This window comes from Pleurodeles waltl, chromosome 11 (genome assembly GCF_031143425.1).
Source record: "Pleurodeles waltl isolate 20211129_DDA chromosome 11, aPleWal1.hap1.20221129, whole genome shotgun sequence".
NCBI lineage: Eukaryota > Metazoa > Chordata > Amphibia > Caudata > Salamandridae > Pleurodeles > Pleurodeles waltl.
In genome coordinates, this window is record NC_090450.1 from 729,271,892 (window position 1) to 729,286,078 (window position 14,187).

At 47.6% G+C, this 14,187-nt stretch overlaps 1 protein-coding gene across 2 annotated transcripts in view; it reads right to left on the reverse strand.

Moving 5' to 3' along the window:
* NCAPH (non-SMC condensin I complex subunit H) overlaps positions 1-10,145 on the reverse strand; it is a 209,811-nt gene extending 199,666 nt beyond the window's left edge. Inside the window, exon 1 of one of the 2 annotated variants that reach the window (XM_069214413.1) lies at positions 10,024-10,145. In XM_069214413.1, coding sequence (XP_069070514.1) covers positions 10,024-10,075 — 52 coding nt within the window. In that variant the 5' untranslated portion in view covers positions 10,076-10,145. Of the gene's footprint in view, positions 1-9,958 lie in introns of both variants that reach the window. The other variant, XM_069214414.1, reaches the window with a different exon arrangement.
* Positions 10,146-14,187: the final 4,042 nt, after the last annotated feature.

The following is a 14,187-nucleotide window of genomic DNA, read 5'->3' on the forward strand; positions in this document are numbered from 1 at the left end:
TGCAGGTAAGTACCCGCGTCTTCGGAGGGCAGACCAGGGGGGGTTTGTAGGGCACCGGGGGGGGACACGAGTCCACACAGAAATTTCACCCTCAGCGGCGCGGGGGCGGCCGGGTGCAGTGTAGAAACAAGCGTCGGGTTCGCAATGTTAGTCTATGAGAGATCTCGGGATCTCTTCAGCGCTGCAGGCAGGCAAGGGGGGGGTTCCTCGGGGAAACCTCCACTTGGGCAAGGGAGAGGGACTCCTGGGGGTCACTTCTCCAGTGAAAGTCCGGTCCTTCAGGTCCTGGGGGCTGCGGGTGCAGGGTCTCTCCCAGGCGTCGGGACTTTAGGTTCAAAGAGTCGCGGTCAGGGGAAGCCTCGGGATTCCCTCTGCAGGCGGCGCTGTGGGGGCTCAGGGGGGACAGGTTTTGGTACTCACAGTATCAGAGTAGTCCTGGGGTCCCTCCTGAGGTGTCGGGTCTCCACCAGCCGAGTCGGGGTCGCCGGGTGCAGTGTTGCAAGTCTCACGCTTCTTGCGGGGAGCTTGCAGGGTTCTTTAAAGCTGCTGGAAACAAAGTTGCAGCTTTTCTTGGAGCAGGTCCGCTGTCCTCGGGAGTTTCTTGTCTTTTCGAAGCAGGGGCAGTCCTCAGAGGATGTCGAGGTCGCTGGTCCCTTCGGAAGGCGTCGCTGGAGCAGGATCTTTGGAAGGCAGGAGACAGGCCGGTGAGTTTCTGGAGCCAAGGCAGTTGTCGTCTTCTGGTCTTCCGCTGCAGGGGTTTTCAGCTGGGCAGTCCTTCTTCTTGTTGCAGGAATCTAATTTTCTAGGGTTCAGGGCAGCCCTTAAATACTAAATTTAAGGGCGTGTTTAGGTCTGGGGGGTTAGTAGCCAATGGCTACTAGCCCTGAGGGTGGGTACACCCTCTTTGTGCCTCCTCCCAAGGGGAGGGGGTCACAATCCTAACCCTATTGGGGGAATCCTCCATCTGCAAGATGGAGGATTTCTAAAAGTTAGAGTCACCTCAGCTCAGGACACCTTAGGGGCTGTCCTGACTGGCCAGTGACTCCTCCTTGTTATTCTCATTATTTTCTCCGGCCTTGCCGCCAAAAGTGGGGCCTGGCCGGAGGGGGCGGGCAACTCCACTAGCTGGAGTGTCCTGCTGGGTTGGCACAAAGGAGGTGAGCCTTTGAGGCTCACCGCCAGGTGTGACAATTCCTGCCTGGGAGAGGTGTTAGCATCTCCACCCAGTGCAGGCTTTGTTACTGGCCTCAGAGTGACAAAGGCACTCTCCCCATGGGGCCAGCAACATGTCTCGGTTTGTGGCAGGCTGCTAAAACTAGTCAGCCTACACTGATAGTCGGTTAAGTTTCAGGGGGCACCTCTAAGGTGCCCTCTGTGGTGTATTTTACAATAAAATGTACACTGGCATCAGTGTGCATTTATTGTGCTGAGAAGTTTGATACCAAACTTCCCAGTTTTCAGTGTAGCCATTATGGTGCTGTGGAGTTCGTGTTTGACAGACTCCCAGACCATATACTCTTATGGCTACCCTGCACTTACAATGTCTAAGGTTTTGTTTAGACACTGTAGGGGCACAGTGCTCATGCACTGGTACCCTCACCTATGGTATAGTGCACCCTGCCTTAGGGCTGTAAGGCCTGCTAGAGGGGTGTCTTACCTATACTGCATAGGCAGTGAGAGGCTGGCATGGCACCCTGAGGGGAGTGCCATGTCGACTTACTCATTTTGTTCTCACTAGCACACACAGGCTTGTAAGCAGTGTGTCTGTGCTGAGTGAGGGGTCTCTAGGGTGGCATAAGACATGCTGCAGCCCTTAGAGACCTTCCTTGGCATCAGGGCCCTTGGTACTAGAAGTACCAGTTACAAGGGACTTATCTGAATGCCAGGGTGTGCCAATTGTGGATACAATGGTACATTTTAGGTGAAGGAACACTGGTGCTGGGGCCTGGTTAGCAGGGTCCCAGCACACTTCTCAGTCAAGTCAGCATCAGTATCAGGCAAAAAGTGGGGGGTAACTGCAACAGGGAGCCATTTCTTTACAATATACCATACCCTACTGTGCACAGCATCATAGCTATATATCTGAAAGCCTAAATAGAAGCAGCAAATTGCTCACCATCATAGCTTTATATCTGAAAGCAAACAATCAGCACATGTCAAAAGGTCAGATTGCTACAGAACACCCACTCATACACAGAACACACTACACGCATCTGCATTTGGCGGAAATTTTCTTTACTTTCTCATTAACCAAGACAAATCACCAGTGACTGAATGAAAAAGAATGTGTATAGCACAACTGCTGCTTCATTGGAAGCGCCCAGGAGGTTTAACGGAATTCCACGTCACAAAACAGGAAGGTCTTCAGCTGGGCCTTAAACAGACTTTCTCTAGAGAAATATCAAAGGTGCAATGGTAAAGCATTCCAGAGACTGGGAGCTGAAAACAAAAAAGATTTGCCACCAGATATAGCTTTCTGAACTTTAGGGACGCACAGAAGATTTGAGTGGCCGAGCAAAGTTCCATAGGAGGGAAGAATATGGATATATTATATATATATATTTTTTTTTTTTAACTCTTTTTCGATTTACCTAGGGCCGTTCTGATAGAATGCTTTGTGTGTAACCATAAGTGTTTTAAATTTGATTCTGGATTAAACCTGAAACCAATGAAGTTGCTTTAGGCCTTTGTAGGAAGTTGGCTCTGTACGCACTATCTCAAAGTAAGGAATAGTATGCACAGTGTCCAAGGGTTCCCCTTAGAGGTAAGATAGTGGCAAAAAGAGATAATACTAATGCTCTATTTTGTGGTAGTGTGGTCGAGCAGTAGGCTTATCAAAGGAGTAGTGTTAAGCATTTGTTGTACATACACACAGGCAATAAATGAGGAACACACACTCGGAAACAATTCCAGGCCAATAGGTTTTTGTTATAGAAAAATATCTTTTCTTAGTTTATTTTAAGAACCACAGGTTCAAATTCTACATGTAATATCTCATTTGAAAGGTATCGCAGGTAAGTACTTTAGGAACTTTGAATGATCACAATAGCATATATACTTTTTACATAAAACACATTTAGCTGTTTTAAAAGTGGACACAGTGCAATTTTCACAGTTCCTGGGGGAGGTAAAGTAATGTTAGTTCTTGCAGGTAAGTAAACCACCTACGGGGTTCAGATTGGGGTCCAAGGTAGCCCACCGTTGGGGGTTCAGAGCAACCCCAAAGTCACCACACCAGCAGCTCAGGGCCTGTCAGGTGCAGAGTTCAAAGTGGTGCCCAAAACACATAGGCTTCAATGGAGAAGGGGGTGCCCCGGTTCCAGTCTGCCAGCAGGTAAGTACCCGCGTCTTCGGAGGGCAGACCAGGGGGGTTTTGTAGGGCACCGGGGGGGGGGGGGGACACAAGTCCACACAGAAAGTACACCCTCAGCAGCGCGGGGGCGGCCGGGTGTAGTGTGCAAACAAGCGTCGGGTTCGCAATAGGATTCAATGGGAGACCAAGGGGTCTCTTCAGCGGTGCAGGCAGGCAAGGGGGGGCTCCTCGGGGTAGCCACCGCAAGGGAGAGGGCCTCCTGGGGGTCACTCCTGCACTGAAGTTCCGATCCTTCAGGTGCTGGGGGCTGCGGGTGCAGGGTCTTTTCCAGCCGTCGGGATTTTAGAGTCAGGCAGTCGTGGTCAGGGGGAGCCTGGGGATTCCCTCTGCAGGCGTCGCTGTGGGGGCTCAGGGGGGACAACTTTGGTTACTCACAGTCTCGGAGTCGCCGGAGGGTCCTCCCTGAGGTGTTGGTTCTCCACCAGTCGAGTCGGGGTCGCCGGGTGCAGTGTTGCAAGTCTCACGCTTCTTGCGGGGATTGCAGGGGTCTTTAAATCTGCTCCTCTGGATACAAAGTTGCAGTCTTTGTTGAACAGGGCCCCTGTTCTCTGGAGTTTCTTGGTCTCTTGGAAGCAGGGTAGTCCTCTGAGGATTCAGAGGTCGCTGGTCCTGGAAAAAGCGTCGCTGGAGCAGGTTTCTTTGGAAGGCAGGAGACAGGCCGGTAGGACTGGGGCCAAAGCAGTTGGTGTCTTCTTTCTTCTTCTGCAGGGGTTTTCAGCTCAGCAGTCTTCTTCTGTAAGTTGCAGGAATCTAAATTCTTAGGTTCAGGGGAGCCCTTAAATACTAAATTTAAGGGCGTGTTTAGGTCTGGGGGGGTAGTAGCCAATGGCTACTAGCCCGGAGGGTGGGTACACCCTCTTTGTGCCTCCTCCCAAGGGGAGGGGGTCACATTCCTATCCCTATTGGGGGAATCCTCCATCTGCAAGATGGAGGATTTCTAAAAGTTAGAGTCACTTCAGCTCAGGACACCTTGGGGGCTGTCCTGACTGGCCAGTGACTCCTCCTTGTTATTCTCATTATCTCCTCCGGCCTTGCCGCCAAAAGTGGGGCCGTGGCCGGAGGGGGTGGGCAACTCCACTAGCTGGAGTGCCGTGCGGTGCTGGAACAAAGGGGGTAAGCCTTTGAGGCTCACTGCCAGGTGTTACAGCTCCTGCCTGGGGGAGGTGATAGCCTCTCCACCCAGTGCGGGCTTTGTTACTGGCCACAGAGTGACAAAGGCACTCTCCCCATGTGGCCAGCAACATGTCTTGAGTGTGGCAGGCTGCTAGAACCAGTCAGCCTACACGGGTAGTTGGTTTAAGTTTCAGGAGGCACCTCTAAGGTGCCCTCTGGGGTGTAGTTTACAATAAAATGTACACTGGCATCAGTGAGCATTTATTGTGCTGAGAAGTTTGATACCAAACTTCCCAGTTTTCAGTGTAGCCATTATGGTGCTGTGGAGTTCGTGTTTGACAGACTCCCAGACCATATACTCTTATGGCTACCCTGCACTTACAATGTCTAAGGTTTGGCTTAGACACTGTAGGGGCACAGTGCTCATGCACTGGTGCCCTCACCTATGGTATAGTGCACCCTGCCTTAGGGCTGCAAGGCCTACTAGAGGGGTGACTTATCTATACTGCATAGGCAGTGTGAGGTTGGCATGGCACCCTGAGGGGAGTGCCATGTCGACTTACTCGTTTTGTCCTCACCAACACACACAAGCTGGCAAGCAGTGTGTCTGTGCTGAGTGAGGGGTCCCCAGGGTGGCATAAGATATGCTGCAGCCCTTAGAGACCTTCCCTGGCATCAGGGCCCTTGGTACCAGGGGTACCAGTTACAAGGGACTTACCTGGATGCCAGGGTGTGCCAATTGTGGAATCAAAAGTACAGGTTAGGGAAAGAACACTGGTGCTGGGGCCTGGTTAGCAGGCCTCAGCACACTTTCAATTCAAAACATAGCATCAGCAAAGGCAAAAAGTCAGGGGGTAACCATGCCAAGGAGGCATTTCCTTACAGCCTTGCCTAATAGAGTGCCTTTTTGGAATGTTCAGTACAAGCTGTGTTGCAGCATTCTGAGCACGCTGAAGCAGAGTGAGCAGGTTGTGAGGGGCTCCCAGAGAGAGTACATAGTTTAATCTTTAAGTGATTAATGCATTTACAGTACCTTTCGGGTGGCGGGGTGGTTATTTTAAGAACTTTCTTAATCATTTTAAAAGCCCAAAATAGGTCACAGCAGTGACCTGCACCTGGGGTTTGATAGAACATATGCCGTACCCATTAACGCCTCCAGACTCCTGGTGATAGCTGAATGGGTAGATGCTTGCCAAAACTCAAGAGGCTAAAGTATTGCAGCATCAACTGGGGAAGAAGCACCAAACACCAAGATTTCTGATTCATCAGAATTAAGTTGTAGGCAGCTGTTGTACATCCAGTTGGCGGCAACAGTAAGACAGCCCTGAAAATCACCTACCACACTGTCATTGTGCTGTTGAAAAGCCAACATAATTTGTGGGTCACATGCATCTGAGACAAAGTCCAAACCTGAACTTTGCACTATCGTCACTAGTGGGACCATGTAGATGTTAAAGACAGTGATGCTTAGTGCTGAGCCCTGGCTAGGGGGGCAACAACTTAGGACTCTGAAAGACTGTTTGTTGCCTGTCAGCTAAATAGGAGTAAAGAGACTGTAAAGCTCTGCCCACTATTCCTGCCTTCTCCAGTCTCAGTGAAAGGAATTTAATGGGACACAGCATCAAATGTGGCGAACAGATACGATAAAATAATCATCGCTTTACGTACCACATTTAAGCCCAAGTTTAAGATTGTATCTGATATATACAGTAACCTAGAAAAGGGCCGATTCAGTACTGAAACCTGCACGGACGCCCGACTAAGCGGAATGAAGGATAGTATTCCACTCAACATGTCTGGTGATTTGACAGTTCACCAAGTATTCCATCATCTTCCTGAGGGCAGGGAGGAGGGAGATGGGTCTGTAGTTGCTCAAGGTGAGCCAATTGGCATTGACTTTTATATTTAAAAAAAAAGAGGCACCACCAGTGCCTCTTTCCAAATGGTAGGAAACCCCCCCCCCTCTGTTCTAGAGATAAATTAAAGAGACCATTAATCTGCGGGTTGATTGCAGTAGCTGCCTTTGATAGCATGTGAGAGAGAGGCTGTGGGGGCAGTGGGCAGAGATCAAGAGGAGATTCAGATTTAACTTTTTAATTATGTGTTCAGATTCAGCAAGCATGATGTCTACGAATGACTCAAGCAGTGGACGAACCCTATCCTGAGAAGGTTTAGAATTTGACCCGAGAGAGGAGTGTTGCCCACATCCATTGAAGTTTGAACACATTTTTTTCACTTTGGTGGGAAAAAATAAGGAAAGGTCTTCTGCCGGCAACTGAGGGGCTGGAATGACTTGTTTGTGAGCCTCCGGCTGCAAGAATGCTTTAAAAAGTTCAAAAAAACATTCTTGGGACCCTTTTAGAGGCAACTATTTATTTGGCAAAGAAGTCAATTTTAGCTTTCGTAATATGTTTTCAAAACTGCTCGAGAGCAGTGCTGTAAGCCTGCTTTTTCTCAATATCGTACTTCAACCTCCATTTCCTTTCTAGTAGTTTACATGAAAGTTTTTCTGCCTGGAGACTAATACTGCTGAAGGAACATTAAATTATCAAAACCTAGTAGCAGGGCATTGTTGAGGGAACTGACTGCTTCGTCAATTCCCACAGACACATTTACAGTAATCTGAGAATACATTTGCCAGAAGACTTGAATATGAATGGCATGCCAAGGCCTAGAGGTTTTCTTGGCCTTGAAGGTGTCAATCTGGAAAGCAGCATGAGCCACGTAAAAAGGCACTAGGAAGTGGTCGGTCCAGACTAGTTGAAGGGTTGGGCCAGAAGTAAGGGAGGAAAAAAGTTAGGGAAAAATAAAATAAAATCAGGTCTAGGGTATACCCACAATTGTCAGTAGAATCGTGGACAAATTGTATCAAGTTGAGGTAAGTCATTGATTCCTTGAACTGTTTTGCCAATCTGTAATTGGTGTCATTCACATGTACACTGAAGTCCCCCAATCCCACAAAATGAGAGTACTGTAGACAAAAAGGGGTGACTGCATTGATAAGTGCACCCAAAGACTGAGGAGAGGCTTTGGGAGGACGGCAGACTAAAGCACTCGAAAGAGAGAAACTAGCTGTTATCTTAAGGAAGAAGACAGCTCGTTCCACGGCCCTTGAGCTTAGTCGTGGTGTAGCAGAATTTTGAAAAATAAATAATGGCGATCTCACCACCAAGTCCTACCAGTCGATCTACATGGGAGATCAGGTATCCCTCTGCTGAAGCCAGGTTGATTTAGGGCCTGAGTTTGTGAAGAATTGAAGCACTAAGGTATTTATTTAACTTTTAGATAAAACTCTTTGCCAACTCAATATGGCGAGAACAAAACGATGCTTCTCAAATCATCAAAAAATTAAATGAAACGTTATCTTATGTTTAAGTTAATTTTACATTTTCTCAATTTATTTCTTCAAAGTTTTGCATTTACAAACAGCATGCCTCTTGCTCCCAGAGTCAAGTAGACCACCATGCCATATCTATAACTGAAAAATATTATTATTATTATTTTTTTAAAGGGGAGAAATTTTAAGTGTAGAAAATGTTCTACATTATGAACACTTTTACAGTTTACATTTTTCCCATTTAAAAAAAATGGTTTTATGTTTGTTATACATTTGACAATGCAACATAAGGCGAAAAGTATATCCTGTGCCACAAGTACGTACGACACAGGCTGTTACACATGCACATCTCATTCATATGCACTCATTTTAATACATCCCCAAAAACCACGCTCTCACTGACGCACGTGACAGCCCTGTCATAGTGCCCTTAGCTAAAATATTTTGCTAAAACCATAATACCTGGCTGTATGGACATTAGGCTTAAAGTCAAATAAGCTGGGCTTGGGATGTCTGATAATGCTTGAGTTGTTTAGCCTTCGGTAGCTCACGATGATTTTCATTATTTAGAAGTAGCTCTTGCTACAGAAGAGGCTGGAGACCCCGGATCTAATATCTATGTTCAAGCGCAGCAAAAGTTAATCGCAGGGAATATTAACTCCTTCACACCCCTAGGTCATACCTAGGGTCTCTACTTAGAATAGACTTAGGTGCTCTGGAGACAAAACGACCTTCCACATATATTTAAAATTTGCACTCAATAGATTTAGTTGTAATATTGAATTGTTGAAAGCGTGGTTGTCTGGGCATCTGCACTCATTTCTCAAACCTGAAAACGTCCTGTTGAGTCACACCAAGGATCTACAACATTGCGGTTAATTGAACATATATAGATGTTTAAGCCCAAATATCTTACTTTGACAGGTCCAGCTCTACCTCACTTATCACACAGCCCACAAACTTAGACGATTAATAGGGATTTTTCAAATCTGTAGCCTTCCTCTTAAATCACTGACAGGGTAATGGGAGGGTCAGTCTTCGAACGCCTCCACCTGTACTCTCTGCCAGGTAAGAACTCAAAATCTGTTGCACGTGTTACATCTGTCCAGATTTAATATACCCTAGAGGGTTTAGTTAAATTCAATAAACAATAGTTATGTTAAAAAACACAATGAATTAACTCGACTTGTTAAGAACCCTCCCGACTGAGCAATTTTGGTTTAAGGCGTTTACAATTGTTTAAGAGTTTTTAACAATATTTTAGAAGATTATGTATGTGTCTGTATTTGTACATATCTTTTGCACTTCAAAGAAATGTTTACAAAGTATATTTACGAGTGTAATATGTAATGCGTTACTGTTAATCTCAGTAGAGTTATAAATAAATGTTAAACCTTCCAACTTGCAGTGTCGCTACTTTCACTATAACCACAATAGTACAGATATCTCAATTAATCACGCGAAAAAGTAGTCATAGCTTTTGTTATTATATTTTGGTGAGCCTTCTATCTGAAATAAGTCTAGAAAATAACTTGTGGACAAGAATGCTGCGTTGATGGAACACTCGTCTACATTACAAAACGTGCCATATGTACGAATACTTATGTAAACAAAAAGATACCTCTACAACTACACGAAGGGGGGCACTAGAGAGCCAAGCATTACACCAGTGTTTGTGCTCACCAGCTTGTGAGAGACAAAATGTCATACCTAAGCATACTGCCAACATATGATCCACGCACACATTGTGAAAATGAATACTGCCATGTACGCTCTTCATCTTCTATATAGGGCCACCTGGTAACATTAATGTAAAAGATTGTACTCATACACCGCTGGCTAGCACTCTTAAGACACTGAAGTGCTTCCCGATTTTTGGGGGATCAGGTTTCTGTGTGCCAACCAACACCGTACATTCATTTTCTTCATCCCAACCTCTAGGACTGCAGCACCTTCCTGTTAAAGTGTGGCCTTCGTCACAGCCTTCTGCTCTTCCGAATAAAACTGTCAAGTCCTAAGCGCCCCAATGTACTACCATTCCGCACTCGCCCAGTACTTGTTCCTTGGTCTCGCTGCCCCCCCGCCCCCCGTTCCAAAGTCTCTGCACAGAAAAAAAAACACTTTCGCACAAGTACCTGTGAACCCCTGCCTTTAATGCTAGTACATTAGTTCTTTGCTAAGTCCACCCCTACCCCCGTACCTGCATGCGACTCCGACTTTACTCCTCGCCCCCTTTTCTTCCTGTCTACCATTTTCAAAATTTGTGCGGGCTTCAGCAACGCATGCGTAGAAGGCAGGATATACTACGAAGGCGTGATAACGGTCCGTCGTATGAACGGACAGAATATGCGCATGCGTGCTCGTAAGCAGACTACAGCCATCTTTGTTCGCCCTCAAAGTTGCACGCACCCGTGACTGAGGCGTGGAAAGAGAAAAGAGACCAATATTAAACTGTATGCAACAAATGCATGAAGTTGGGGGAACTAAGTTGGTTAAGACTCTTACCCTTATATTGACATGACGTGACCCTGAGCACCGGGCAAAGCAAGCAGCAGGTTTAGATTCGCAGCAAGCTATGTTTGCGGGGAAATGGCTTATATATGCGCGGCTACTTGTTCAAGATTTTATCAAGGAGGATGTGGACCGTCATCAGCTTCCAGCGGCACTGGGCGAGCGTAACCCCGCTCTTGGTCTTCCCCTTCGCTTTTTCATTCTGATCAAACACTGTATTTAAAGTGGTGCGATTGAAATCACATTTTAAGATAGTTTAAAAACACATGTGTCGGCCGCATTTGCAGATAAATGATGAAGTATGTACATTTGAGGAGGCTTGTGTGGCGAGTTATTGTGCACCTGAGTGGTACTAGCAAGAAAGAAATCGAAGTGAGGTTTTATAAGTTATATGGAGGGGTAAAACTGTGAGTGAGCCGTGGAACCGACAACTATAGGCCGCTTTGGGCACATTGTATTTGACGTTATTACATAGTGGCTAGTGCTGGGGGTATATGGATGAGGTCGCGTGTGTCATAAACACAAGTCATCCACAGAATTCCCTACTCAATACTATGCCTTCCTGGTTCTTAACACAATTAGCCCTCTCCATCCCAGACCCTGGTCCGGTCGGAGACTCACCTGCCCTTCACAGCCACTGACCCTGATGCTGCACCTTTATGGTGTCACCCACGTAGTCACTATTAGTTGGGCAGCGCTGTGTGTGGCGGGAGGATCAAGCAGCTAAGACTCGGTATAGAGCCGGCCAGACTCCGCACCAGCTAGGTAAGGGAAATGTATTCTAATTTCTGCAAGTCACAATTTTTCGGTATTTTCGAAGAAAACCGAGATTTTGGTTGTAACGATTGTCGGGTGACAGGAAGGGAGCCCTGTCACTGGGCTACTGTTCTAATATTTATCTCACAGAAACCCTTTGATGTACTATTTCACAGAGGTCGCGTATAAATAGTGGTCACTGTGAGGCCCGCTGGTTGATACTGATTGCATGGAACGAAATGCAAGGCAATAATTCTTTCAGTTGGTCTTGGTGATGCTTTTTCTTGTTTCTGCAAGTGTCTTAAAGTCTGTCTCAGTCACTCAACTCTGCTTTTTTGAAGACATAATGTAGGAAGTTGGCTCTGTATGCACTATTTCAAAGTAAGGAATAGTATGCACAGAGTCCAAGGGTTCCCCTTAGAGGTAAGATAGTGGCAAAAAGAGATAATACTAATGCTCTATTTTGTGGTAGTGTGGTCGAGCAATAGGCTTATCCAAGGAGTAGTGTTAAGCATTTGTTGTACATACACATAGACAATAAATGAGGTACACACACTCAGAGACAAATCCAGCCAATAGGTTTTTTTATATAGAAAAATATCTTTTCTTAGTTTATTTTAAGAACCACAGGTTCAAATTCTACATGTAATATCTCATTCGAAAGGTATTGCAGGTAAGTACTTTAGGAACTTCAAATCGTCAAAATTGCATGTATACTTTTCAGGTTATTCACAAATAGCTGTTTTAAAAGTGGACACAGTGCAATTTTCACAGTTCCTAGGGGAGGTAAGTATTTGTTAGGTTAACCAGGTAAGTAAGACACTTACAGGGCTTAGTTCTTGGTCCAAGGTAGCCCACCGTTGGGGGTTCAGAGCAACCCCAAAGTCACCACACCAGCAGCTCAGGGCCGGTCAGGTGCAGAGTTCAAAGTGGTGCCCAAAACACATAGGCTAGAATGGAGAGAAGGGGGTGCCCCGGTTCCGGTCTGCTTGCAGGTAAGTACCCGCGTCTTCGGAGGGCAGACCAGGGGGGGTTTTGTAGGGCACCGGGGGGGACACAAGCCCACACAGAAATTTCACCCTCAGCGGCGCGGGGGCGGCCGGGTGCAGTGTAGAAACAAGCGTCGGGTTCGCAATGTTAGTCTATGAGAGATCTCGGGATCTCTTCAGCGCTGCAGGCAGGCAAGGGGGGGGTTCCTCGGGGAAACCTCCACTTGGTCAAGGGAGAGGGACTCCTGGGGGTCACTCCTCCAGTGAAAGTCCGGTCCTTCAGGTCCTGGGGGCTGCGGGTGCAGGGTCTCTCCCAGGTGTCGGGACTTAGGATTCAAAGAGTCGCGGTCAGGGGAAGCCTCGGGATTCCCTCTGCAGGCGGCGCTGTGGGGGCTCAGGGGGGACAGGTTTTGGTACTCACAGTATCAGAGTAGTCCTGGGGTCCCTCCTGAGGTGTCGGGTCTCCACCAGCCGAGTCGGGGTCGCCGGGTGCAGTGTTGCAAGTCTCACGCTTCTTGCGGGGAGCTTGCAGGGTTCTTTTAAAGCTGCTGGAAACAAAGTTGCAGCCTTTCTTGGAGCAGGTCCGCTGTCCTCGGGAGTTTCTTGTCTTTTCGAAGCAGGGGCAGTCCTCAGAGGATGTCGAGGTCGCTGGTCCCTTCGGAAGGCGTCGCTGGAGCAGGATCTTTGGAAGGCAGGAGACAGGCCGGTGAGTTTCTGGAGCCAAGGCAGTTGTCGTCTTCCGCTGCAGGGGTTTTCAGCTGGGCAGTCCTTCTTCTTGTAGTTGCAGGAATCTAATTTTCTAGGGTTCAGGGTAGCCCTTAAATACTAAATTTAAGGGCGTGTTTAGGTCTGGGGGGTTAGTAGCCAATGGCTACTAGCCCTGAGGGTGGGTACACCCTCTTTGTGCCTCCTCCCAAGGGGAGGGGGTCACAATCCTAACCCTATTGGGGGAATCCTCCATCTGCAAGATGGACGATTTCTAAAAGTTGGAGTCACTTCAGCTCAGGACACCTTAGGGGCTGTCCTGACTGGTCAGTGACTCCTCCTTGTTTTTCTCATTATCTTCTCCGGCCTTGCCGCCAAAAGTGGGGCCTGGGCGGAGGGGGCGGGCAACTCCACTAGCTGGAGTGCCCTGCTGGGTTGGCACAAAGGAGGTGAGCCTTTGAGGCTCACCGCCAGGTGTCACAATTCCTGCCTGGGGGAGGTGTTAGCATCTCCACCCAGTTCAGGCTTTGTTACTGGCCTCAGAGTGACAAAGGCACTCTCCCCATGGGGCCAGCAACATGTCTCGGTTTGTGGCAGGCTGCTAAAACTAGTCAGCCTACACAGATAGTCGGTTAAGTTTCAGGGGGCACCTCTAAGGTGCCCTCTGGGTGTATTTTACAATTAAATGTACACTGGCATCAGTGTGCATTTATTGTGCTGAGAAGTTTGATACCAAACTTCCCAGTTTTCAGTGTAGCCATTATGGTGCTGTGGAGTTCGTGTTTGACAAACTCCCAGACCATATACTCTTATGGCTACCCTGCACTTACAATGTCTAAGGTTTTGTTTAGACACTGTAGGGGTACCATGCTCATGCACTGGTACCCTCACCTATGGTATAGTGCACCCTGCCTTAGGGCTGTAAGGCCTGCTAGAGGGGTGTCCTACCTATACTGCATAGGCAGTGAGAGGCTGGCATGGCACCCTGAGGGGAGTGCCATGTCGACGTACTCGTTTTGTCCTCACTAGCACACACAAGCTGGCAAGCAGAGTGTCTGTGCTGAGTGAGAGGTCTCCAGGGTGGCATAAGACATGCTGCAGCCCTTAGAGACCTTCCTTGGCATCAGTGCCCTTGGTACTAGAAGTACCAGTTACAAGGGACTTATCTGGATGCCAGGGTCTGCCAATTGTGGATACAAAAGTACAGGTTAGGGAAAGAACACTGGTGCTGGGGCCTGGTTAGCAGGCCTCAGCACACTTTCAATTGTAAACATAGCATCAGCAAAGGCAAAAAGTCAGGGGGCAACCATGCCAAGGAGGCATTTCCTTACACATACCTTTACTTCCATCCACTGTGTCGAACTCCTACAAAATTATTTCTTGAGATGAGGGTAGATGACACT